The sequence below is a fragment of the Hemicordylus capensis genome, chromosome 3 (assembly GCF_027244095.1).
Source record: "Hemicordylus capensis ecotype Gifberg chromosome 3, rHemCap1.1.pri, whole genome shotgun sequence".
Lineage (NCBI taxonomy): Eukaryota > Metazoa > Chordata > Lepidosauria > Squamata > Cordylidae > Hemicordylus > Hemicordylus capensis.
In genome coordinates this window covers 271,737,760-271,763,223 of record NC_069659.1, presented here as the reverse complement: position 1 = coordinate 271,763,223, position 25,464 = coordinate 271,737,760, and the positions used below count along the sequence as shown (strand labels likewise).

General features: G+C 39.8%; 1 protein-coding gene across 6 annotated transcripts in view; it reads left to right on the top strand.

The window, feature by feature from the left end:
* ATRNL1 (attractin like 1) overlaps positions 1-25,464 on the top strand; it is a 1,008,890-nt gene that overhangs the window by 142,294 nt on the left and 841,132 nt on the right. For all 6 annotated transcript variants that reach the window (XM_053305805.1, XM_053305806.1, XM_053305802.1 and 3 more), the window contains exons 7-9: positions 448-535; positions 7,017-7,272; positions 23,330-23,513. In XM_053305805.1, the coding sequence (XP_053161780.1) occupies positions 448-535; positions 7,017-7,272; positions 23,330-23,513 (528 nt within the window). The remainder of the gene's footprint in view (positions 1-447; positions 536-7,016; positions 7,273-23,329; positions 23,514-25,464) is intronic.

Sequence of the window (25,464 nt, the reverse complement as noted above, 5' to 3'; positions counted from 1 at the left end):
TTTGCCAAGCATTTTTCTCAGTCACCCCCCCCCCCCGAACCCAGGGGATGCCCAGATCTCTTTTGGAGTCCTGGGTATCTGCCAAATGCCCAGGTCTCATCTGGAAGCAGTTTAAGCAAAGCCATTGTGATAGACCCATTTATAGCAGCTTTAATTTGAAATGTTTGCTTTCTGTACTCAGAGGATAAGGTTAGAATTGTCAGATAACATATGGCCTTTTATTGTTTTAGATCACGTATTTGGAAAAAATCTTTGCAGAAAGTAATCGGTAAAATCTATATAAAGTAAATTCATTTAGCTGTGGAAACAAAAATTGAAATTCTAAATAATTTATGGAACTCACTTCTTATGTACACAATGAATGAATAGGCAAGGATAATTAGTTTCAAAAAGTGCATAGGTTTAGAATTCTTCATAGCTAACAACTTTTTTTTTTAAACCTTTTAGCTATAATTTGGAAAGCAGCATCTGGAATGTAGTACCTGTATCGAAAGGACCTCTTCAGAGATATGGACACACTATTGCTTTATATCAGGTTTGAAACATTCAGGGTAACATTTAATTTCAGAAACTTCTGTTTAACTATTACATGTGTTATTACTATGTCACACAGGGGTCATGATATAACCATGCTGTTAGCCTTAAAGATAACTATACTCACTTCAGTCAAAGCAGCCTCATCAGTTTATGCTTTGAAATTTCTATCCCTAGACTAACTGTAACAGGCCCTGGTCAATGGATTTTTACACATTGATGTATGCTAGGAACTTTCCTTCCAAATAGGTGGCAGGTTTTGTCAGCTTTGATGGTTCTGATCACCTGCTAGGAAGGGAGCATGTGAGGGAATACCTAGAATCTTTCTGCTGTTTCTCCCAGCAGGTAAATTAAAACAGTTAAAGTTGACAACACCAATTGTGTCTTTGAGAGTGTTGTAGGGTGTGAGATATGCCACTTGGCTGCTGGATTCAGGTTTTTCAGGTTCAGTATCATTTTGTTTGAATAGGTTGTATCCAGTCCAGAAGAATGATCTGCGTGTGGATTGGGATATAGATATGTGGGATACATAATGTGTGTGAATGTGAGAGTGTGAGAGAGATGCATATACAAGCACACTGCTCTTCTTTTGAAAAATCTGGATACCTAATTTTAACCAGCACCCTTGTATCTTTTCAGTCTAACTTTAGATGGGTGTAAAAGATTGGAGACAGCTTTATAGTTCAAAACCATCTTATTTGTTATTTCTCTTTGTAAACTGCCCTGAGCCATTTTTGGAAGGGCGGTATAGAAATCAAATTATTATTATTATTAACCAATTGAAGGCACAAAATGCAATATCTTATTTCAGTTCTGCTCTTAGAAACTTTTTTCAATTTAAAGTTGAAATACTGTATTGTTGCCTTGAAGAATAAATGATCATAGTTGTTATTGCCATGATAATTGCCTAACAGCTTATTCTAATTACATTTGCTTGGGTATACCCCATTGATCTTCAATGGGAGTTCCAGGTGAGTATGCTCAGGATTGTGGTGGTTTGTTTGCAATCCTAGGGGCATTTTCTTGCATAAATGTAAGTCTCATTTACATGAAGTTTTATTCCAAGTAAACATGTATACATCTGGACTATGAGACTTTTAAAATTGATTTATGAAATAAAGGATAAAATGCAAAACTGTATTGCCTTTAGCTCTACTTAAATTGTGACACCAAAATATTGTACAGCTTGTTTTTGTGGTCATATATGAATTAAGCTGAAGTGCTTGCCTCTATAATAATTTGTTCTAGTTTCTAATAATTTGAGGAAAAGAATCTGCTTAAATAAAAGTATGTTTAGCACTGCAATAGAATAGGATGAAAAGGGTGTCTTTGGTCAGCAGATTAAATGCTGAACTTGGTTCTACATTTAAATATCAAGCAACTGTTCTAGAGAATAGGAAGAGTAATCAGAAGGCTTTTGGGAGGATAAATGAGATGATTATTTACAGAACACCTTTCAGCTTCTTCCAGCCGGCAGATATTTAATTTCATTGCTTTGGTGTTAGTTGTATTCATATATAAAAATAACTGAACTTACGTGATGGTTAGTTTAAAACCATTTTAGACTGTGATCCTAAAACTAATGTCATAGCAAAAACAGCATTGGTTTTAATGAAACTTGCCTGTATGGTTCTCTGAGAATCAGGATATTACTTCCAGTCATCTGCTGTTCATTAACACAAGGATGCCTGAGCACAGTGGAAGGAAGAGAAAAATGATCTAACTGATAATTGTGTCATTCTGTATGTCTCCTACTAGCTAACATGATGCACAGTACTTATGATAATTGAAGATACTGTTGCCATTGCTGCTGAAGACCCGGAAGCAGTGGAGCTGCTGAGAGAATTTGCAGTCATGCTACGAACATTACTGTATTTTTCCCCATTCCTGTAAATGAGAAAAACTTCAGTAATGCTTGTAGCACTATCCTCTCAGAGGCCCTGCTGTTTCTGAATCTTCAACAATGGCAACACTTGATGTATTCTGCACCCATAAGTACTGTGCAACTATCAATCACTGTCTACTTGTCGTTTCCATCCGCAATTCCGAGAAATACTAACATTCTGAAGAATCATGCTGTTATTCCGAAACCTTTCCTATTGTTTAAGAAAAGCAAGTTATGATGAAATAATATGATTATTCCTTGGTAGATTCTTAGCGTAATTTTGACAAATCACTTTCTCATAAAAAGGAAAAGCAAATTAGAAGTGCTTTCAGTTGTAATCTAAGACATTCAAGCAGTAATGTTGTCTACAATAGAAACAATTTAAATCTGTGCCTAATTACAGTGGCATAATCTAGATAGGAGTTTTGAGCATAAAAGGGTGTTGAATGAACATAGTGGGAAAGACTATCTATCGTATCTCTACTATAAGATTTTTAAATATGGGTGCAATATTTATTGTAATGTATGAAGGGAAATTTTGTAATGTGAAATAGGTGATGAAGTCTGAGCTGATTTGATCTGGAATATTCACTCAGGAAAGATGGCAACCTTGGATTTCTGTGATGATCCATCTTTGTGAGATTAAATAAGATGAAAAAGTCTCACAAAAGAAACATGAAAGGCTGTATAGGCAAGATAGGGAAAAAGAGGATTGCAAAGCTTCGTGGAAAGAGATCTGACCAGTGGCAGTACTTCAAGAACCTTCCTATGTATGCAAAACAAAATCGATTTTCTAAAAATTTATTTATTTATTTATTTATTTATTTATTTATTTATTTATTGCTTGCTTGCTTGCTTGCTTGCTTGCTTGCTTGCTTGCTTGCAAAATTGCCATTAATGAATCATTGGTTTTACCTTAAAAATTTACAGTCTATACCCTAGACTTTACCTGGTAGATCTAGGGTATGGCTAAAATATTTATACAACTGCTGAAATTTGTGGTCTGTGAAGAAATATGGGTTTAAGTCAATATTTTAGGATTCTCTTTGCTGAATTGTTTGTGAAATCAGAATATCTGCTCACTATGGCTTAGTAGAATATGAAAGTAGTGTTAGTCGTTTCTACTAATGTAGTTAGTAGTTTCAACTACATCTGACAAGAATGAAACAGAAACAAAGATATGGGAACAAATTAATTCTTAGACGAACAAATTGATTCTTTCAGAGAGAGGTTACAGTTGTACATCTTTGTTTCAAGCTTAGTCATTAACTTTCATGTAGACATGCTTGTCAGTATATTGAGAAGGTATTATCTGACTCGTCAGATAATATAATAGTTGCTAACCTTGTCTTACTATCAAAGATATAGGGCATATTAAGTTGTAAGAACAGGAATGCCCTCTAGGACCTTTTTCTATTTTTATTCAAACATTCCACAATGAATTCATGGTTAGATCAACCAACAGTATTCTCCCAACAGCTGAATTCCTTTGATGTTGCTATCTAGATTGCGTGCTTTATAGTAAATCTGATTAGTTAAAAGAAAAGAAAATGTTTTGTTTTTCTGATGCTGGTGATCATCATGGTGATCAGCCTTTTCTGAATTTTGGGCTGCCTTAGAAAACTGCTCTAGAGAAATCCAGACAGGTAAATGGCTTATTTCTCAAGTGAAACATTTAGTACAGGAGAACCTAGTTAATCATGGGCCTGGCATACGCGGTTTCGCATATCCACAGTGGGTAATTGCCACCCAACTGCAGTATACACAAACAATTTAGGCATTTAGGGTTCAGACCCAAATATCTGTGGGTTGGGCATGGGCAGAAATGACATCTGAGGTAATTTCTTCCCACCATTTTGAGGGCAGGAGCCATTTTGTGGTTTTGTTTTGTTTTGTTTTGTTTAAAGGAAGAAAAAATGTGATTGTGACCAAAAAAAATACCACCCCACAATTTTTTTGGGCATTGCTGGGCAGCCTGGGACACACAGAGCATAGCAGGACAACCCTCCCAATTTCCCCCACTTTCAGTCCATTTTTTGTCCCATTTTTGCCAGCCCTTATGCACCATTTTTGCCCTCTTGCCCAACTGCCTCAGTAACCTAACTCCCCAATTCCCATTGCTCTAATTCACCATTATCCACAGTTTTGCTATTCAACCCCAACTCTCATAACGGAACACCCGCAGATAATGGGATTCTCCTGTGTTCATTTTGTTACTATGTTAATTTTGTTCCTAGATTTTAATTCTTGGTGTTAACAAACGACCTGAATGTATTTTCATATGGTATTGGAATGCATCATAGATTTGATTTACAGTGTATCCTCTCAATGAGTCAAAAGCATAATCAAGTTCACAGAAGCCAATTCAGGCTGTCTTGGCTGGAAAATCTGTTCTCAACATTGCAAGGACTGTTTCCCTTGCAAGGAAGCATAAGAAGCATTTCTTACCACAGCCAGGATTCACTCTTTGAAATCTAGCCTTATACTGAACCAGCAGCACCTCTTTGGCTACAGCTGACTTTTCTTGAGTAGACCAGTGGGCAGGCTTCTGTCCTCCTGTCTACTTGTGAGAAACTGACAGGATCATATGGACTTCAGTTGTCATGTATTGCATCTCTGCCATTTCCCCTTTATCTTTGTCTCCCTAGCTTACATGTTATGCAGCATTTCGGAGGCTGCTGTGGACCCTTAAGGCAGCCCCAACATTGTTCAGAAGCAGCAGTTGCTCATGCAGTCCTACTGCATCTCTCCGCCCCCCCACATTTGCCACAATGTGGGGAAACTGTGGTAGTGCTCCTTGTGCTATGGCTGCTTCTGAACAGCGTCAGGGCCTGCCTTAGGAGTCTGCAGGAGCCCCGGGGCACCATGCTATGGTTCCACAATGCAGTACATCATGTCAGCCACTTGGTTTAATGGGTGCTTGCCCCACCAATCATTGCAGCCATTTGTATATGGCTGTCTAATAATTTTGTTCATTTCATGCACTGGTGAATAACTAGCTCATTCTGAAATAGCTCACATTAGTTCAACTTTATGGTGTCATAGGACTATTTATTACATTTGACAGCTATTCTTCTGCAACCTCAGAGCCTTCAAGAAACAACTTGAAACAACAACAATATAAGATGCTTTCTATGGGGCAACGTTCTTATTCACAAACCAGTAGCAATGTAAGCCTGGCCTAAGACAATGAACTAAGTGCTCTAAACCAGGACAAAAGATTTATAATAAATAGAAAACATTTATTCAAATAATAATGCAAAATATTTGAGGACAACTGGATGGAATAAAATTGCCCTACATTCACAATAGCAAAAACATTTGTTAAAAACATATATAAAATATCCCATATATAATTATATATTGCATACACAAAACCACCTAGAAGTTCTCTCCACTGTAATATCTGCTTGCTTTGAGCCTCTTTCTTGATTACACAATTTTCATATATTTGACCAAAGTAGAGACTATTCAAGATCCAGCAGTTAAGACAGTTTTCACACAATAAACTGTGAGTATGTTTTCCATCAAGAAGGCAAAAGCTTTCTTTCTGGGAAGCTGTTTGCGAAGCACTTTTCTTGTGGTTTGTGCTAATTTCAAATCATGTGAGCAAAGCCACTGAAAAAGGGCTGACATGGTTATGTGGTAAAAATGGCGGAATGTGGGACACATTTCCACCTTGTAAAAAGGGGTGTTGAATGTTCTTGAAGGGAAAATTGTTTCAGGACAACAGTTTCTGTAAAAGCAAAATCGCAGAATCTGGAGTAAGCACAAAATATCTTGGCATTCTGGAATAAAGACAAGGACATGACACAACAGATATGATTCCTGGCTCCTTTGCTCTTTCCCTACTGTATTTCTCAGTAACTAACTTCTCAATCCACATTGTATTCTGACATTTGTAGACGGTTGTAAGTTGGCTTGGCATTGGAAAGTGGTGCAACACTTGGGTAAATGAAGTTACTATTAATTGGAGAACTACTTGACCAACAGGATAAGCTTCCCAATAATTTAATTTAAATTTGTTTAGAAGGAGTGGAGTTGTTGTTTGTAAAAAGTAAGAAGCATGCAACACTAGGAAATGGAATCCTGGGGGTATGAACATCATAAGCTATTGTAGAATACAATAAAACATGCGAAATGGCAGCGGTAGTTCAGAGGGCAAGCAAAATGACAGAGATGTTCATGTGAGGAGAGATGAAAGATTGCCTGATGGTGAAGCTTGCAAAAGGCCTCAGAGAAACTTTATTTTTATGAACTATGATTTTGAGGTAGAACATTTTCTCATTGTATTCATATCTGTGGGCTGTAATGAGAGAAAATGGCTAGGAATAAAATCAGTGCAGTAAATACTAAAATGGAAAGAATGATGGTAAAGACAAATGAATCTACCCAGGGTGATAAATAAGGACCATTGTGTGTATAAGAAATTATTTAAATGCTGAAATGCATTAGAAATTCAGTACAATTATAGTAAGTTGATGTGATTTCTGTTTAGTATAGTTCAGCAATACAGTAATTCCAGTATTGGCTGCCTTTTTGTTCAAACTTTATTTGAAGTTCATATGCATTTCCTTTTTTCCCCTCATTAAAACAGGATGACATTTACATGTATGGAGGCAAAATAGAAACAAATACCGGGAATGTCACTGATGAATTATGGATTTTCAACATCCCCAGCCAGATTTGGAGTCCCAGAATTCCAGCAGTACTTGTTCATGGCCAGCAATATGCAGTTGAGGGTCACTCTGCACATATAGTGGAGCTGGATAGCAGGGATGTTGTCATGGTCGTGATTTTTGGGTATTCTGTGATATATGGCTATACAAGCAGCATACAGGAGTACTATATCAGTAAGTTTTGCTTTCTATTATAATTGTATTGATAGATCTGAAACATTATGATACAGATTGAAGTAGTTGAGATGAGACAGAGGAAATAACCAAATAGCATGATTCTTCTTTTGAAATAACCAAATAGCATGATTCTTCTTCCTCCCCATTTCCTTTATGATGAACTATAGGAATTCCTTCTTAGAACTCAAGGTGGCTTCACTTCCTGCTTAATTAGAAAGGGAACATAGGAAGCTGCCTTCTACCGAGTCAGACCATTGGTCCATTTAGCTCAGTATTGTCTACACAGACTGTTAGTGGCTTCTCCAAGGTTGCAGGCAGGAGTCTCTCTCATCCCTATGAAGGTATGAATGAGCTATTCCTTCATCAAAAGGGCATTCATCTCACTGTGATGGAGATTTGGTTCTTAATCTTTAAGACTTACTTAGAGGATAATTTATATATAATGTATGATATGAACTGAGGAAGAGTCTTATATAGTAGCTTTACAGAGTATCAGGAAATGCAGGAAGGGGAAATGGGAATGGGTTGCACTTCTTTTTTGTACTACTTGGGTAACTTAAACAGAGGAAATTTGCACCTTTGCTCTTGCAATGAAAGTTGGAATCAAAGATTCATCCAATCACTCTAAAATCTGTGTTTAGTTCCATAAAAGCCATTTATTCCCAAATTCACCTTCCTCTGAATCTTGTTGCCACTGATATTGTTACTTATCCTAACCCTAATTTTTTTTAACCCCAAAAGCAGGATTCTCAAATGTTTTGATAGTATAACCAGCCCTCCCAAGATAATATATAAAGTTAGTGACTCCCCACTACCCCCAAAGTTAAAGGCACTGGATTATGTGATGCATAGTCTTGAGGCAGCTGAAAGGACTTTTCTGGGCTGCTGTACAACTTCAAAGGCAACCCCAGTGGTATAGCATGACAAGACTGTTGCAGAAATCCTAAAATCTGGTTCTGGGCAGTAGAGCAGTTCTGCTGCCATTGTTTCCCATGGAAGGAGTGCTGTGCTGCTTCCTGGAGGCGGTTTTTAGGCATTTTGCTGCAGCACCATTGGGCTGCACCATCAGTGCTGCCTTTGAAGTTTCACAGCAGCCCCAAGGAGTCTTTTCCATACTTTGGAGACTTCGCATCATGCAAGCCAATGATTTTATTAAGTAGAGGTAAATAAAGCACATTTACCTTTTCATTGAGAAGGACTTTGTGTTTGGCAGCCCCAGTCTAATTTCAGACTTCAAGTTTATTTTTGATTGGTATTTTTTCTGTATAGTGGCAGTTGCTGAAAACTCAAATAATTCATATAAGTAAGATACTGTGAAGGGAATCAATATTTTCACAGCTTCTTTATACTCAACTTGCACACTAATCCAAAATTGAAGGAAGAGATGTTGGAGCGTAAAGCAGTGCTGAAGAGCTGCTCCATCTCCAAAGTGAGGGGAGGTGGGCAGGAAGACAGAAGCCAACAACCACCCGTCTCCTCCACTATTCACAAAGCTGAGACTAGGCACAGCAGCAATGTCTCTTTGGTTTGTTTATTTATTTATATTAATTTTCATCAAAAACAATCTCAAGGTGGTTCACACAGAAAAATTAAAAGAAGACTAAAAATTACACAATTAAAATATTAAGCTAGAATATAAAAAAATAGATCTGACTAAAAAGATTTAAAATACAAGCACAGTATAATCATACAAAATACAAAGCAGCAGCAGTAGAGACAATCATATAAAAGCCTGGGTAAAAAGCCAAGATTTCACATGCTTTCTAAAAACTGTGATGGGGACTAGGAGCCAATAGCCACCGGGAGAACTTTCCAGATCATTCCGTTCTGACTGGCCAGAAGAGAATTCTTCCTTGGGAAACATTCCCTAGAGCTCATATCTCAAGAGTGAACTTGCTTCTAGCTTATCAGCCTTTGTTTTGGCTTTTGTCACTCCTGACCATTCTTGAGTCCCAGACAACTGATAAAGTCCTTGCCTCCAGACCCTCTTCAAAGTTGCTTGTGAGTTGTTCAAGGCTCCCAACCACTGGTTTGAGAACCCTTGAGTACATTACACTCAAAATAGCCACTCAAAGCCACTAAAATTGAATTTTGACTATCACCTGTTGAGAACTACTATTGAGGTTTCCTGATATATTGAGGTATTACAGGTGAGACTTGGTTCATGCTCATTCTAATAATAATTAAATCTTGAGAATTTGTCTTCTGAAAAGAATTTATTTCAGCATTTACAAGGCTTGAATTTAATGGAATTGCAGATAATTATTTGGATGTTTATTTGTATTTTTTGAATACTGAAATCACTTTAATTTTTAACTGCAGTTTCACTAGAATCCAGCAGGCTGCACTCCTGGATCATCTTGTTCACTTATGAGTTCCAAGAAAAATGTTTATCATCTGAACAATTTCTTTTACATCTAGATTTCTTTTCTAGTTGGAGTAACATGTTAAAAGTGCATTTTTTTGGTACATGAAAAATATAGCTGATAATTAATGCTGTCACATTCACTAACAGGGATATGAAGAACTGTATTTCTTTCTGTTACTCCAAGGTATATTCCTGATTTCTTTTTTTTAAAAAGGATTTGTATAAAGACTGCATCCACTGATTTAGAAGTATTATATAAGTTAGTGGTATATGGTTTTCAAAAATAAGTATTGTCAGAACTATAGTCAATATTTAATCCCAAGCTGACCTGGCGCAGAGCATCTGTGCCCCTAGTTCTCCCTCGGTGGCCACTTCTCCTTGGCCCGCCAGCCAGCCTGGTTGCCACTGCTTCTCCTTGGCCCGCCAGTGGCCACTTCTCCTTGGCCCGCCGGCCCACCTGGCTGCAGCTGCTTCTCCTCTGTAGCTGGCCAGGCCACCCGTGCCTGTCATTAATTGGCAGCTCGCTCACAAACTCTCACAATAGCTGCCACATATTGGATTAGTGATGGGTACGTTTAGGAAAATTATATAGAGAGATAGATAGTAAGTGTACAGTCTTTTTAGATATTGTACTTGCATTTGTAGCTTCATATATGTGATGTTTCAAACTAACATTGGACAACATCCAGACTAAGTAAGTTATGACTAAGTCACACTGAAATGAATAGGACTTGGTAGTCATAATTAACTTGTCTTATTAATTGCAATAGTCCTTAGTCATGACTGTCTAGATATTGCCCACTGTATATCTAAAAACCTGAGTCTGACTTCTTAGTTCCTGACCCAGTATCTGAACTGCGGCAAAGTGATAAGATGTATTAACAGTGTATGCATCAACAATTAGAAATTTATATAGGAGGTCCTCATTTTTCATGGGGGTTAGGTACCTGGCTACTCCGCAAACAGGGAAACTGGGGGATGGGACACTCAATAATTTTGAGCCTGTGGGAATCAGGCGGCTACATTCTAACCTGTCCCCCAGATTTTTAAGTCCTCAAAATCATCCAAAAATGTGGGGGGTAGAGAGCAGAAATAAGTGAGGAATAACTTGGCTGCTTCGGCTGTTCCAGTCATGACTCCAAAATCAGTCCTTGGTCCAGCTCTGAAAAGTCTTGTCCTTGGTTGTCAGCAAATAATCACAAATCAAAGGAGTTATGTCACTCATCTTAAGTTAGCAGCACTCCAGCTCTAGAAAGTCTTGTCGTTGTTTGGCATCAGATTATCACAAATAAGAGGAGTTACGTTACACTTCTGGAGTTAACAGCACTCCAATTCAGAAAAGGGGAAAAAATGGGAGGGAGGGAACTAGGAATCACTCCATACATCTGTGAGAAGTATCTGGCTTCGTTGGTAGAAAAATAAACTGGAGGAGGAGAGTTATGTCACTCCACTGGAGTTAGCACCACTCCAGCTCAATTAAAAAAAGAGAGAAAGAAACAGAACATTACTCCACTGCAGGATAAGACCCTCGATAGGTAGTGGGACTGTCATTGTCATCATTCTCTTCAAACCCTTGGAAAGTGGAGGTGTCACTCTCAGGTCTTGCTTCTTCAGGTGAGATGGTGCTCTCAACCTTCCTGAAGAATCTGGTGGTGGTGGTCTGCTCTGCCTTTGTCTGAAGAGCCTTCTAGGCTTCTCTGTAGGACACAGCCTCCAACTGACCCTTGAATGTTATGCTGCACTCCATTGATTGGTCAACTGTCAAGCCTTTCTCAGCCAAGGCAGTCCCCAACTTCAGAAACTCAGACAGGACCTTGATAGTTAAAAGCTTTGCTGCCATCATCTCCTCGTCTCATTCCTCTTCATAGCTCTCAGCAGCAGCTTGAACGAGCTCCTCCTCTGTCAACTCCTCCTGATGTTACTCTAGCAATTCCTCCATCTCTTCCACCTGGCTGTCCTCGAAACTTTCACCTGCAACATTGTGCACAAGGTGTACAGTTCATGCCACTTTGTCCTCTGTTGAGGGAACAGCCTGGGTGGATGTGAGAGTGACTGCCTCCAGCCATAGTTTTTTCCAGCAGGCATTCCAAGTTCTTGGCTGGATCTCCTCAAGAGATATCTTGATGACCTGAATGTAGTCAGCAATGCGGTAGTTTCCCCAGGATATCTTTTAGAGAGGGGTCACTTTCCATTAGGTTGAGAACCCTCTTTGAATGTCTTCTAGGTGTATTAGGACTTGAACGCTACAATAAGACCTTGGTCCATTGGCTGGATTAAAGAGGTGGTGTGTGGTGGCAGGAAGGCTACCTGCAGATTCGGGTGGACATCCTGCAGGGTATCAGGATGGCCAGAGGCATTGTCCAGCAGCAGGAGAACTCTGAAGGCAAGATTGTTTGCTGCCACATATTTCTCCACTTGAGGTAGGAAGCAGTTGCTGACCCAGTCAGTGGTGAAGTGCAGTAGTCACCCATGCTCTTCTTTTTGAATGCCAGAAGACGGAGTGGTTCTTGTTCTGCACTCTGAGAGCATGAGGGTTCATTGCTCGGTAAGGCAGCATTGGCTTTACTATGTGGTCTCCATTAGCATTTCCGCAGATGAGAAGGGTTGTCTGATTCTTGGCTGCCTTAAATCCTGGAGTGGTTTGCTCCTGCTTGGAGATGAAGAACCGGGCTGGCATCCTTTTCCAAAACAGGCCTGCCTCATCCATGTTGAAGTCCTGTTCGGGCCTGTATCCTTTCTCTTCTATCAGCTTTCAGAGCTCTGCTGGGAATTTTTCTGCTGCTTTGTGGTCTGCCAATGCAACTTTTCCTGCCAGCTTTACATTATGGAGGCTGTAGTGGTGCTTGAACTTCTCAAACCTGAAAAGTGCATGCAGCTCCACCAGATGTCCCTGTACCTTCAATGGCCAAATGTCTGTACAGCCTCACTGCTTTTTCTTGGATGTGAACCAGATTCGGCATGTTCAGTTTTGGCACCCCATCACGCAGGGCCCAGTTCAGTTTTAATTTGTACTGGGCCCAAACTAACTAGAATTCAAACCGAACTGGGCCCTGCTTGAGGGGGTGCCAAAACTGAACATGCCCAATCCGCTTCAAATCTAGTTCGGATTTGAACTGAATTGGGGAAAGTGGTTTTGTGCACAGCACTATTTGCAACTGCAGCTCTTCAGGGTTTCAGATGAGCTTTTTCCAGTCCTTTCTAGAGATGTCATGGGTTTACTTCTTATTAATAGAATTAATTCTATCAGTTGATGACTGAATTATAGTCGTGTTTGAGGAGGTAAAGTCCCCCCCTCCCAGCAAGTTAAGTTAAGGGAAAAGGAGACCAAGCTTTTTGAGGGGTTGAAAAACAAAATCTTTCTGTTGAAGAGAAGACAGCATAAATGTAAAGAAAAATAATGCAAGATAGAAACTTGAGGGTGGTGGTGGTAGACAAAGGGATCTGAGGTAGGAGGATGCAAACAACCAGCCTTGAACAAATGGATAGTTTGAGAACTAAAACTTTCATTACATCCCCAATGGAAACTGTTCCATGCTTTGCATGTCACAGTATCTGTAAACTTGTGTAAGTAGAGAAACTTGCCATTCTTCATAGTTTAAAAGTTAACACAATATATTAGCTGTCTAGATGTCCTATAGCAGCCTTGCTTAAAATCGAAGATATAGCTGGAGAGTTTCCCATACTGCTCACATCAAATATAGTTTTCCTGAGCACAGGTCTAACATTAGCTTCTTTTAATTCTACTGAAACTCTGCACCTCAAGATTTTTCAACCAGCACTGGAGCCACCAATTCCCCTATGAGCTTTTCTGAGCCAGACAGAAGTTGAGCTGTGGTACAAAATCTGAAGGGGGGAAAAAAATCTTCTGGATAGTGTACCATGTAGACACTAATAAATGGAGGGATATAAAATAAGCATAAGTCATAATAACTTACTGTGTCACTGCATTGTTCATTAATAGTTAACACTGTGAAAATTATATTTCTAAGTATTAAGTACTTGGATGAATTCCAAACTCTAGTGTATGTAAGATATATGGTTGACTAGATTAAAGAGAGAACTTCTGCTTCACTTAACAATTGAAATGAAATTTTCATCGTTCATTGAATAGTTTATTACTGGGGCTGCACTTGAAATATAGGACTTGTTTTCATTTTATGACTTCCTTTAGAATGTTAAAAATATATTAATAGAGGATTTGTAAAACACTCTACTCCAAAGCACATTTTAATAAATTTCAGTTCATGGCTTTAAACTTTGTGTGGTGGCAAAGCATATTTTGCATGGCTAGCAGTTGTTATAGTTCAGGATTAATCTCAACTTGTATATTTCCTTACAATGATAATGGATTATCTACATCAAATATTAATGAGAAATTTATAATAGAGAGCACATTTTTCTCACAAGAGTCATAGCCGGGCAATCTTTTATTACAAATGCCATTGGGCATTTATGTAAGCATGGATTTATTTGACAAAGCCTTAGTTTGCAGGATCTGGTCTATGCTATGTAGTTCATTTTCTGAAGTCAATAATCCTCATGTTTCATTTCACCTCTGCACATTCTTTTTACTAAAGCAGAATACATTTTGTAGTAAACTTTCCTAAATTCCCTAGCAGCATTTATCTACAGTCCTGCAGCTGTAGGATCATTTTTAAAACTATAAAATTCCAGATGGTAACTCTTAATTCAATACAACCTGGTTTTTGGAACTCAGCAACAGCAGAAAGCAAACCTGCAGAGTATGAATAGTGATATTCTGTAACTGCGAGGCACAGCTTTAGCCTGTTTAGAGAGATAACTTCCTAAAAATGCATTCAGGTTTTCTATCTGTTTCAGTTCCCAATATTACTTGTATTCTAGCATGATCAAGAAATGCAGTCTGGGACAGAGTTGACAGAGATCTCTCCTTCTTTTCATCCCAGCAGTGTTCCTCAGTGTACTCTTTACTTTTTCAATAGGTGGGAATGGTAAAACAGTGTACCTAGGGACCTGCCTTCTATTCTTGACACTGCACAGCCCAGCTCTCACTGACAAAAATCCAGAAGTGGACTAGGTCCACCCTAGGGTCATAGGGTAGTCATAAAGGTCCCTGTGTGATCTGCCATTTTTCAAGCTACTCCAGTTCATAGGGTAGTTGTGAGGATAAAATGTCGAGGACCATTTTATCCTTGGAGCAAGAGTGGAATAAAAATGCAACCAGTAAATCCTGCAAAGCTGAAGATGCACTGAGCATGCCCCCTAGGCCAACTTTAATATATGTAAGTTGTCATAAAGACAAGCACTTTGAGTGCATGAAGTTGTTGTGGATTAGTTTTTGCCCTGATCCTGCAGATCAGCATGCATATCACTTGCAGTAGTTCCTTGCAGTCTGGCCTCATTTGCAGCAATTGCCCAAGCTTAGGATTTCTGGTCTTCATTTGAACCTGTCATTGTTGTGTTGACACTTATTCTGTGGTCTGAATCCAGACTTGTGGATTGTGAACTTGGATTTGTCCTTGAAAAGTAGTTATATCCCTCTTGTACTGTGTGAACACTAATGATCACATAGTCCAAATCAGTGGGAAGGGATCCTTAACATGTACTTCCTCTGCCCTGAACTATTGCCTCAGCCACTTTGAGCACATATAGTGACACCTCCATTTGTTGCTGATTCTTAACAGTCAGAGGGTCACGTCTATCCACTCACTCTGATGTATGTGAAAATTAATCCTAATTGTGAGAGGTGTGCAAAGGTTTAACAGTGCATACAATTAGACATTGGCAATTTTGGTATGTTAATTGCTGTAAATAGAGAGATTTCAACAGGACTTTCAAAAGAGAGTGTAATTATTACAGATTTATGGGTCTGAATTGTTCTTTTCCCTACCATGTTAAAGCCTTAGGAGAGGAATGATTGGGAAGAAAACAGCTGCCAGAAGGAATTTCTAATGATCATTATATTTCTCCAAGATATTTTCCCCTAGAGCATTTTGTCTGCATATCAGTGGGAAAGCAGAGTAAGTACATATTATTCCCGAAGAAGAAAAGCAGGCTCTGCTTAGAGCCAAAAATGCTATTAGTTACTTTAAAAAAGGAAAAAGCCAAAGAAGCTTCATTTGGTTTTGAGAGCAGACGCCAGTCTGCTACTAATCCAAACAAGTAAGTCCAGAAGAGACTTTATTCAGAAATTTTCTAAGACACTGTCTAAGCTTCAGCTAAAGCAAAACAATATTATATTATCCTTGAGACTCACATTGAGATTCTTAGAGAGTTTATGAGGTATTGCTAACCTAAAGCAAAATAAATTTCCCTGTGGACCAGCCCAGAAAAGCTTTATGGTCCAAGTTAGTAAAACTATCCATACCATTTCCCTCCTGAGATTTATAGACCCCACCTCTCTCCAAGCCATAATTCTCACAACAGTAAGGAAGGGCAAAAGGAAGCTCCTTTGCTCTAGCATCAAACCCAAAGGTGATCATAACATCTTAAGAACATAAACATAATTCTGGACTCCCACACAATAGAAATTCAGCTGAATATATCCACTTCTGCTGAGCGTTTTATTTGAAAGAAAAAAATTAGCTTTTGTTTGAATGGTAGGACCTAACTTTATCTATTAAGGGAGACACAATTTGGAGAAAATAAAGATGTCACAGATAGCTGTACATTAGATTGAGATGGGGTTAAAATCCTTTTATTTTAATATATTTGTTAATCATATTTTAATGCTGTGTGTTTGCTATTGTTTTATTGTTTGAGTTGCTATTTGATCATAGATATCCGTGAGTGGGTTTAACAGAAAAGAGATTAATACTTTTTATAAACAAATGAATAAATGTTTGATCAATTATTAATCTCATATTATGAGGCCTTGTATACATTCTAATCTGACTTCAGTTTATAATAGTAAGTAGATCAGAGTGAAGCCAGGGAAAAGATGCAGGTTGTTGGCTTCACACTCCTGATGGAGGATCACACTGCTTCAGAGGGTAGGGGAAATACAAATTTCCCAATCTCATGCTAATGTGAAACTGGGTGGGGAGGGTGGCATTTGCAGGGGAAAATCAGTGTGAAGGAGAATGCTTCATCCTCTTTCCAATTCTCCCTTGCAAATATTTTGTGAGATGCACTGGAGGGGCAGGGTATAAATATTTTAAATAAAAACTTGCCCCTGCTAGTGTGTTTAACACCCCCACCCCTTGCCACCACAACTGTGTTCTGAAACTGGTTGTGAGCACACCTGGGGGAAGGGGAATTATTTCTGGGCCGTATAGTAAGGCAAGAATTGGTTGACACAAGATTAATTAGGCACCCCTTCCTGGCCACTGATTGTGCCCTAAAAATGTCTAATTTCTATTACCTTGGTCATCTGAGGGTACAAATAGGCTTGGCATCATGAGTGGACCAGGCTGCCACTTGCCCATGCCCTCTTGAGGACCCACCCACACATGGCAAACTCCTTTGCAGTGCACAAGTCAGCCAGCCACTTCTTCCAGCACCAGGCACCTCTGTTGGCCAATGAAGGCCTCAGTCAGACCTCTGTGTTTTTGTGGGTCCCATTGGCTGCATGTTGTAGAGGGAAGAGCTGATTCATGGTATGCCAGTTGCTCCTCCTCCTCTCTGCCCTATAGGCCAATGAGCTTTCTCCCAGGCAGGATAAGCTGTTCGTTGATCTAAAGTTTCGAATTATGTAACTTCATTTTCTTTCCTAAAATTCTAAAACCCAAGATGAGCCATCATGGTTATGATTTTGTTTAAAGAGGAATGCAAGCATTTAACCAATCTTTAAGCTAGATTAGTCTTCTGGAAATGACAGTGGCAATGTTGGATATGAAATGCGTGATACTAGTTGACAGGAATGATTAGAAATGGGGGCAGCACATGACCTTTTTCTTCATGCTTAGTACTTGACAGACCTAATTATCTTAAAAGTAGTGCTTTAGACAGAATGTTACAGCTTTGTAGAGCATTTGGAAAACTGTCAAAACCTTTGACAAGAACTGTAACTGAGCTTTTAAGATTCAAATTGTAGGTGATTGCTTTATGGAAATATAGGCCAACAGGAATATCTTGCTATTTTCTTGTTGGTTTTGAAAGCTATTCTAAATACATTTCTAAACAAACAAATCTATTGCTGTGTATGTCATTGTGGTTATATTGGGATTAGACAGGAGATTGGGCTAGTTGGCCTGTTTTGTTCTCTGAGACCAGAATAGCTAATGCATCAAGTAAAAAGATCGTCTGATCTTTCAAATTGAAATGTTTGGGGAATAGAAACAATTCTAGGATAAAGAGCCATGGCTGGTTTTTTGTTTCAAGAGGAAAACCTGTCTGCAGCTGTGATTCTTAACCATAGACACTGCATTACCTCCATATTATTATATGGACAGTTGAATAAGGTACCTGTGCATTCCTGCCCCTTTTGTTACAAGTGACCACTTTATACACTTTAAGCTGGCAATAAAAAAGGATGTGTTTGGACCACTCTCCAAGACAGAGGCCTAAAATGGTTAATGAAAGTTTTTTGACACCAGTTTTAAGTAATAGCATGAGGCTGTTTGTAGGTGGTTGTGGTGGCAAGGATGTTGAGGCTAGTGATACTTCTCAGACCCACTCAGAATGCTGTGGGGTCCAATGTTTTATTAGCCTTTCATGACTGAGAACCACAAATCCTTTACCATTATAGCATAATGTGTGAACATACGCTGTAATGTTTTCACATTTGAATGAAAATACTTCGTATAGCCTACACTTTTGTGAGTAAGTTAATATTCAGGATGGTGCTTGAGAACACGAGAGGCTACAAAATAAAACTTCTGCAGGCAAGCATTTAGCTACTATTTTCAGTGCCAAAGTTCAAGTAGCTTAACAATATTGATGGAAAGGGCAATGAATATGAAGACTTCCTAAGAGGTATTTTTGTAGCACTTTCCCCTGCATAATTCAGTTTACCCATGCAGACAAACCTTTTCCCCCATTGTGCCAGAGGGAACTACATACTTTCAGTTGCAAAAAAGCAAATAAATCTGTATAATTTAGCCATTCTACATGTTACGTAAGAATATAGGAATATAAAACAGGACATTAATAGCATGATGACTTGTTATTGTCCAGTTCAGATGTAATACTAAACTATGCTCTAGTGTGGTGATCATCATTATTTTTCAAGTGTGTGTGTGTGGGGGGGGGGGGGGTACTTTGGCAAAAAACTAAATACAGTACTGCTCTTTCCTGTGGTGGGAGGGCCTATTAGGGGAGAGAGAGTCCTCTCTTAATATTCCTATGGGGAAAGCACTGAAAAGAGCTACACTTTCCAGCATTCCGTGCACATCTTCCAAGAAAATGCTCAAGAGGGCTCAGTTTCCCTTAATCCTACTGGTACTGGACAGAGTACATCACTTCATAGTGGGAATGATCGCCTCCACATGGTACCAGGGAACTGCAGAGATTATTCAGATTAATCCAAAGCTTTGCACAGGCCCAATAAGCAATTGGTCAGGAAGCTGCACACAAGAGCTGCCCCGGTTCCTGGAGCTTACAGTTAAGAAAACTGCTCTAGCATTATGTGGACAAGCATGCAAACGTTTCCATCACTTCTGCCATTCTTTGTGTGTAAGCTGAGGATTTACATCATGAAACTGATGTAACATCATGAAGCTTTGGTTTACATCATGAAAGCAGTTTACACTTGCTTTCAATGTAAGCAAATGTAAAGTGATGCATATTGGTGCAAAAAACTCCAACTTCACATATACACTCATGGGGTCTGAGCTGTCAGTGACTGACCAGGAGAGAGACCTTGGGGTCATGGTGGACAGCTTGTTGAAAGTGTTGACTCAGTGCACGGTAGCTATGAAAAAGGCAAATTCTATGCTAGGGATAATTAGGAAGGGGGTTGAAAATAAAAATACTAATATTATAATATAATATCTTTATTCAAATCTATGGTGCAGCTACATTTAGAATACTGAGTGCAAATCTGGTCATAGTATCTTAAGAAGGACATTTTAGAACTGGAAAAAGTGCAAGGAGGGTAACCAGGATGATCAAGGGCCTGGCACACCTTCCTTATGAGGCAAAGCTACAGCATCTGTGGCTTTTTAGCTTGGAAAAGAGGCGACTTTGGGGAGACATGATCAAGGTGTATAGAATTCTGCATGGAGTAGAGAGAGTGGACAGAGAGACATTTTTCTCCTTCTCTCACAAGACTAGAACCATGGGTCATGCCATGAAACTGAAGGCCAGGAATTTTGAGACCAACAAAAGGAAGTACTTTTTCATACCCCATGTAATTAATCTATGGAATTATCTGCAGAGATGCAGGGCAGACCCTAATTAGTGTACAGAAGAAGCAAAAGAAAAAGGATATATCCTCCCATATATGATGATGAGAAGGCTAAACAAAACTTCTCACCTCATTTTCCCCCTGCTGTTATCAGACTTGAATGAGCAATGCCAGATTGTGTGATGTGCCACCCTCCCATATCTATTCAGGTGCTCACCCTCAGCAATTTCTTTGTGAACATCTCTTTGTCTAAAGGAGCATACAGGGGAGCCATCCCAGACATAACCTAATCAATACCCGATATTCAATGCCCTCTTTGGAGCAGGACTTATACAATCCTAAACATTCCTCAAGGAGGCCCTTTATCAGTCTCCTCCATCAAAACTCTTCAATCATGCTTTAGGTTATGTTTTTGCCTATAACCCCCACCGCCGGCACTGTTCTCTTACACACCTGCTCTGCCAATGGACTATGTGCCCCATGCTGCTTGGCCGCACCTCATTGCTCGTGCTTGAGCCAATTGGAGAGACAGATCCCTAGCTAGAAGCAGGTAGCTATGACAAATACTATACTGCCTTTCTCTTTCTTTCACACTCATGCCTCTTTCCCCTTCCCAGCATTAAGGCTAGCCACCATTTTTCAACATTGTGTATTCTTCTTGTTGCTCAATAAAGCAACTCTTTGTTTTCAAGAACATGTGTCTACTCTCGTTCATTTCTTCCAGTGCATCCACACCACAGCCAACTTTCTTGTAGTACTGTGAGAATAATATTGCTGTTGATTGGTCTGCACCCATTTGAAGCTAATTTCTCCTACTTTGACTAATTTCCCTCACTTTTGTGCAAAGCATAGACACGGAGCATGGTAGCTGACATGCTTCCATGCAGACCTCTTAACACGGAACATGCCCTAGATAGCTCAATGGGGAAGAGATGCTGGCTGTGGAGCCAGGGGTTCAAATCCCACAGGGATACATGGACAAAAGTAACTTAAATAATGGGAGGAGAACTAGTCTTATGGTAGCAAGCATAAATTGTACCATTTGATAAACAGAGTCTGCCTTGCTTTATATATTTAAAATATTACTCTTAGGGGATGGGGCTGCTTTGAGAAGAGCATCTGCATGCTTGCATGCAGAAAGTTCCAGGTTCCCTCCCTGGAATCTCCAGATAGGGCCGCAAGAGACTCCTGCCTGCAACATTGGAGAAGCTGCTGCCCATCTGTGTAGATGGCACTGAGCTAGATGGACCAATGGTCTGACTAGGTATAAGGCAGCCTTCAATGTTTCTATGAGCCGGACCTCAAGTTAAGAACTTCTGAGCTAGCATATCAAACTAGAATCAGATTATTCTGAGGAGCATTATATGGGAAAAAATGACAGTCCTCATGAGTAAATGTTATCTCTAAAATCACCAAAAAGCCACCACTTTCATAGTCTGCAAATGGGGCTGTGAAATTTGGAGGTGGCATTTCAGGACAGTACCACATAATAAGCAAGCATTGAACATTTTGGTGAGAGTAAGAGGTTTAACTATTAGTACCGCCATCCCTCACCAACTGTGAGGGTTCTGTTCCAGGAAAACCTCGTGGGTGGCGAATTCATGGTTGGAGAGCAATAGGAAATGCATTGGAAATGGGGGGTTAGGGGAATCGTGGTTAGGAAAAGACTGAAAAATAAAGAAAAAAGAAAACCCACCAGAATACACCTGGAATCAGCTATAGTTAGCAAGACTTGTGAAGGGGGACCCCCAGAACCCCCCCAATCACCCAAACTTCCCAAAATCACCCTCAATGTGCTCTGTGTGGGGTTGCCTTTGTACGTGGTCTGGAAACTGCAACTGGTACAGAATGTGGCAGAAAGGTTGGCCGCTGGGACAACCTGAAGGGACCATATAACACAGATTCTGAAAGAATTTTAGCTCTGCTAAAGAAGATATTCCAGCGAGCCTGAGTGCCTGCTGTATTCACGGAGGTGAGATTCCCTTTTACAGGAGGAGTGGGAAGATCAGTTAATGCGGCAATCAAAGCTGCTGTGGGACTAAATAAAGCACAAACACATAAAGGCTGGTTGTTTTTTTAAAAAGATGGTAATCTCCTGGTGGTGACTTGTATTGCTGTGGGAAAAGAAAGACTTGAGGGGGAAACAGCTGGGCAGAAGGCTAGTAGCAGAAGAAGGACCATGTGCAACAGCGGTTCATTCATTGCTGCTGCTGAATCTTTCTAAACCTTTCTTGACTGACTTGATTTGACTAAGTACCTTTTCAAACCCTCTCAAAGAACCCCAAGAGATTGAGGTAGGAGTTCCACTAATAAATCATTTATATTTATAAACAATAAGTTAAGTATTGGATGCTGATGCTGGTATGGTGATGTGGAAATAAGACAGAATTTTGACTCAGAGATCATTTCCAGCCACCATTTTGTGGAGGAGCCATTTTATGATCCATTTTTAAAACACTCACACACACAACCCTGTGATTTTCTGCCAAATTTGGGGGACCTTTGCACATGCTTGGAATCCTGATGGCCCATGGAACACAGGGCACTTGGCCTGCTTTTGTGTTTATGAGGCAATTTGCGTTTTTTCTTTTTCATCTGGGAACCTAACCCCTGTGATCCCATAGATTGAATAACTCTTTATCCATGGATTCATTATCCATGGTAATCTGTGGGAACAGAACCTCCATGGATAATGAGGTACTCCTGTACATACATTAGTGGCACACTAGTCTAAACTGGATTATTATAGAACTTTTTATCTATAACAACCTATCTGGACTGGAAGAGCAGGACTGGAAGAGCCAGGAAGATTGTCACAAATATTTCCTCTTAAAATAAAAGCAGGGATAGTAGAAATATAGCTGAATTAAGTTTTGAAAAAGTGAAGGGAAAGTGACAAGCTAATTTGATTGGTTTAAGGTAATATTGGCTAGGAAGAAACATTCTTTGTATAAGTTATCTGTATTAATGTTTATGTTAATGCTTTATAGTGAAGTATGGGCTAAAAATAAGTTATGATGCATCATTATAAATATTTAGTTGCACATATGATATAATTCCTAGACAAGCATATGTCTAAAATTGAAATATGGAATCTATGCTAAGACTAGATCTCAAAACACCAGCTGTTTCTACCGTTTTGTAGGAAGACCATGCATTGATGATGTCTAATCAAGTTCCATTTGTCCTTCCTAAAAGGATAATTTCTAGCTCCCATGAAGGATATGTGATGAGGAGGACCCAACTTGCCTTAATTACTAAATAAATATATTGATACTGGTACTTCTTATGCATTAATATGAATTGTTATGGACCTTCAATACTAATTTGAAAAATTACTCTGTCTATGGTAAGTTAGAGTAAAATTGACTTTGATTACCTTCAATTTTTCTTTTGTATTTATCCCATCCTTTCTAAAGGGTCAAATTCTTGGCTTGTGCCAGAAACAAAAGGAGCAATTGTCCAAGGTGGATATGGCCATACCAGTGTCTATGATGGTACAACAAAATCCATTTATGTTCATGGTGGATACAAAGCATTGCCTGGTAATAAATATGGATTGGTTGATGATTTTTACAGATATGAAGTTAACACTAGGACCTGGTGAGAACACATTTGTGTTTTTTGTGGTGGGTGTGGTATGGTGGGGGACCCTGATGATAAATATGAAATGATTGAGCTTATTGATACCCTAAATATTTACATTCTCTTTGATCAGTTTGGCAATAAGGCCATAATATTGTATACATTGTAAAAGCAGTAATACCTTTTTCTTGACTACTCTGTGTACTTGGAGTACTTGAGTATACACAATGATAGCAGAGATTCATACAGAGGGTCTATCTGTGATGCCAGAACACATGGTTTCTGCTAGTTCTTTTACAAGGATTTAGTCCTGACTCATGTGCGGTGAAGGAGCAAGTGATATGAATGAGCAATAGGAGCCATCTTTGCTCTTGTTCTGAAGTGTAGAACTATTACAAATAGAGCAGCACAGACAGGATTTATCAGGCTCAAGGATTGTGCAATCCTCTGGCAGAGTGTAGCAGTGTGTGGTTTGGAGTGGAGATGGAGACACTTTTGACAGGTTCAATAAAGAAACTTAGAGGTGTTTATTTTTAAAGGTGAGTAGCATGAACTGGATAATTTTGTTTCCCTCTTGGTGGGATAGCTAATGGTAGAATGTAACTATTAACAAGAAATGTTGATATATTTTTGGGAGGAGGATGGTGAATATTGATCTTTAAACATATGCAAGCAATTCCCTACTGAACATGTTTGTCCTAAAGTGCTGTTCCTTTTCCATCTAAATGTTTTTTCCCCAACAAAAGGTTTTTCCCCACCAACACCCATGTTTTGCTGTTGGGATGACTCATTTTGTGTGTTTTTTTGTTTATGTTAATATTTGTAAGAAGAATAGAGCATTCCAACAAGATAGTATGCAGGCTTTCAGAGACAGACTTTTGATCGCTCAAAAGGCTTTGCAAGCTGGAGGAACAACTGTTGTCTAGATGAAGCAGCTCTGATTATAGGCCACAGAAAGGAAATTTTGAGTGCTAGTTCTAGCATGGCGACATTCACTTGTGTTGCCATTTTCAAGAAAATATGAAATAGCAACCACACTTTGTGGTTTGGTTTAGATGTCATGCAGAGTCATGATTAAAGTTCTGCTTCACTGAGCTTCAGGAATGATTGCACCCATCCCCTTTGGCACAAGCCTTGAAAGTATTCTTCTGAAAACAAGTCACAATCAGTCATAACATCCAAAGTGACTGATCTTTGATTATTCTAACCTGACCTTATCAGGTATACCATACTGTGAATCTGGCTTCAAACCTCTGGCTCAGATATTTATTTATTTATTTATATTCTATTTCTATACTGCCCTTCCAAAAATAGCTCAGGAAAATACACAGAGAAATAATAAATAAATAAGATGGATCCCTGTCCTCGACCCCTGAAAGGGCTCACAATCTAAAAAGAAACACAAGATAGACACCAGCAACAGTCACTGGAGGTACTTTGCTGGGGGTGGATAGGCCAGTTACTAGTGGTGTGCCCGAACCGGTCCGGCGGCCATTCCAAAGAATGGCCGAACTGCCGGACCGGTTCGGACTGGGCTGGTTCGGGTCCGGGTGGGGGGTATATCTTTAAGGGCGGGGAGGGCTTGCTTAGCCCTCCCGCCTCCTTGCCCCCGCCAGCGCCCGTATTTAACATTATAGGGGCGCTGGAAACCAGCCGCCCCCCCCCCCGCCGCCGCCACCGCCGCCGCCGCGAAATCACTCTTAAAAACATCCAGCCCTCCCTCCCTCCCAGCTAGCTGCCCGCCCGCCCGCCCGCCCCCCCACCCACCCACCCAGTCGCTCACCCGGTCGGTAGATACTAAGCGAGAGGAGCTCCGGCACAGAGCTCCTCTCGCTAGGAAGGCCTCCGGGAGAATGGTGGCTTGCGCGCGCGCGCATGCGCGCGCCGCAAACCATGCCGTTCTCCGGAGGCCCGGTCTACCCGCCTAGCTGGGAGGGAGGGAGGGCTGGATGTTTTTAAGAGTGATTTC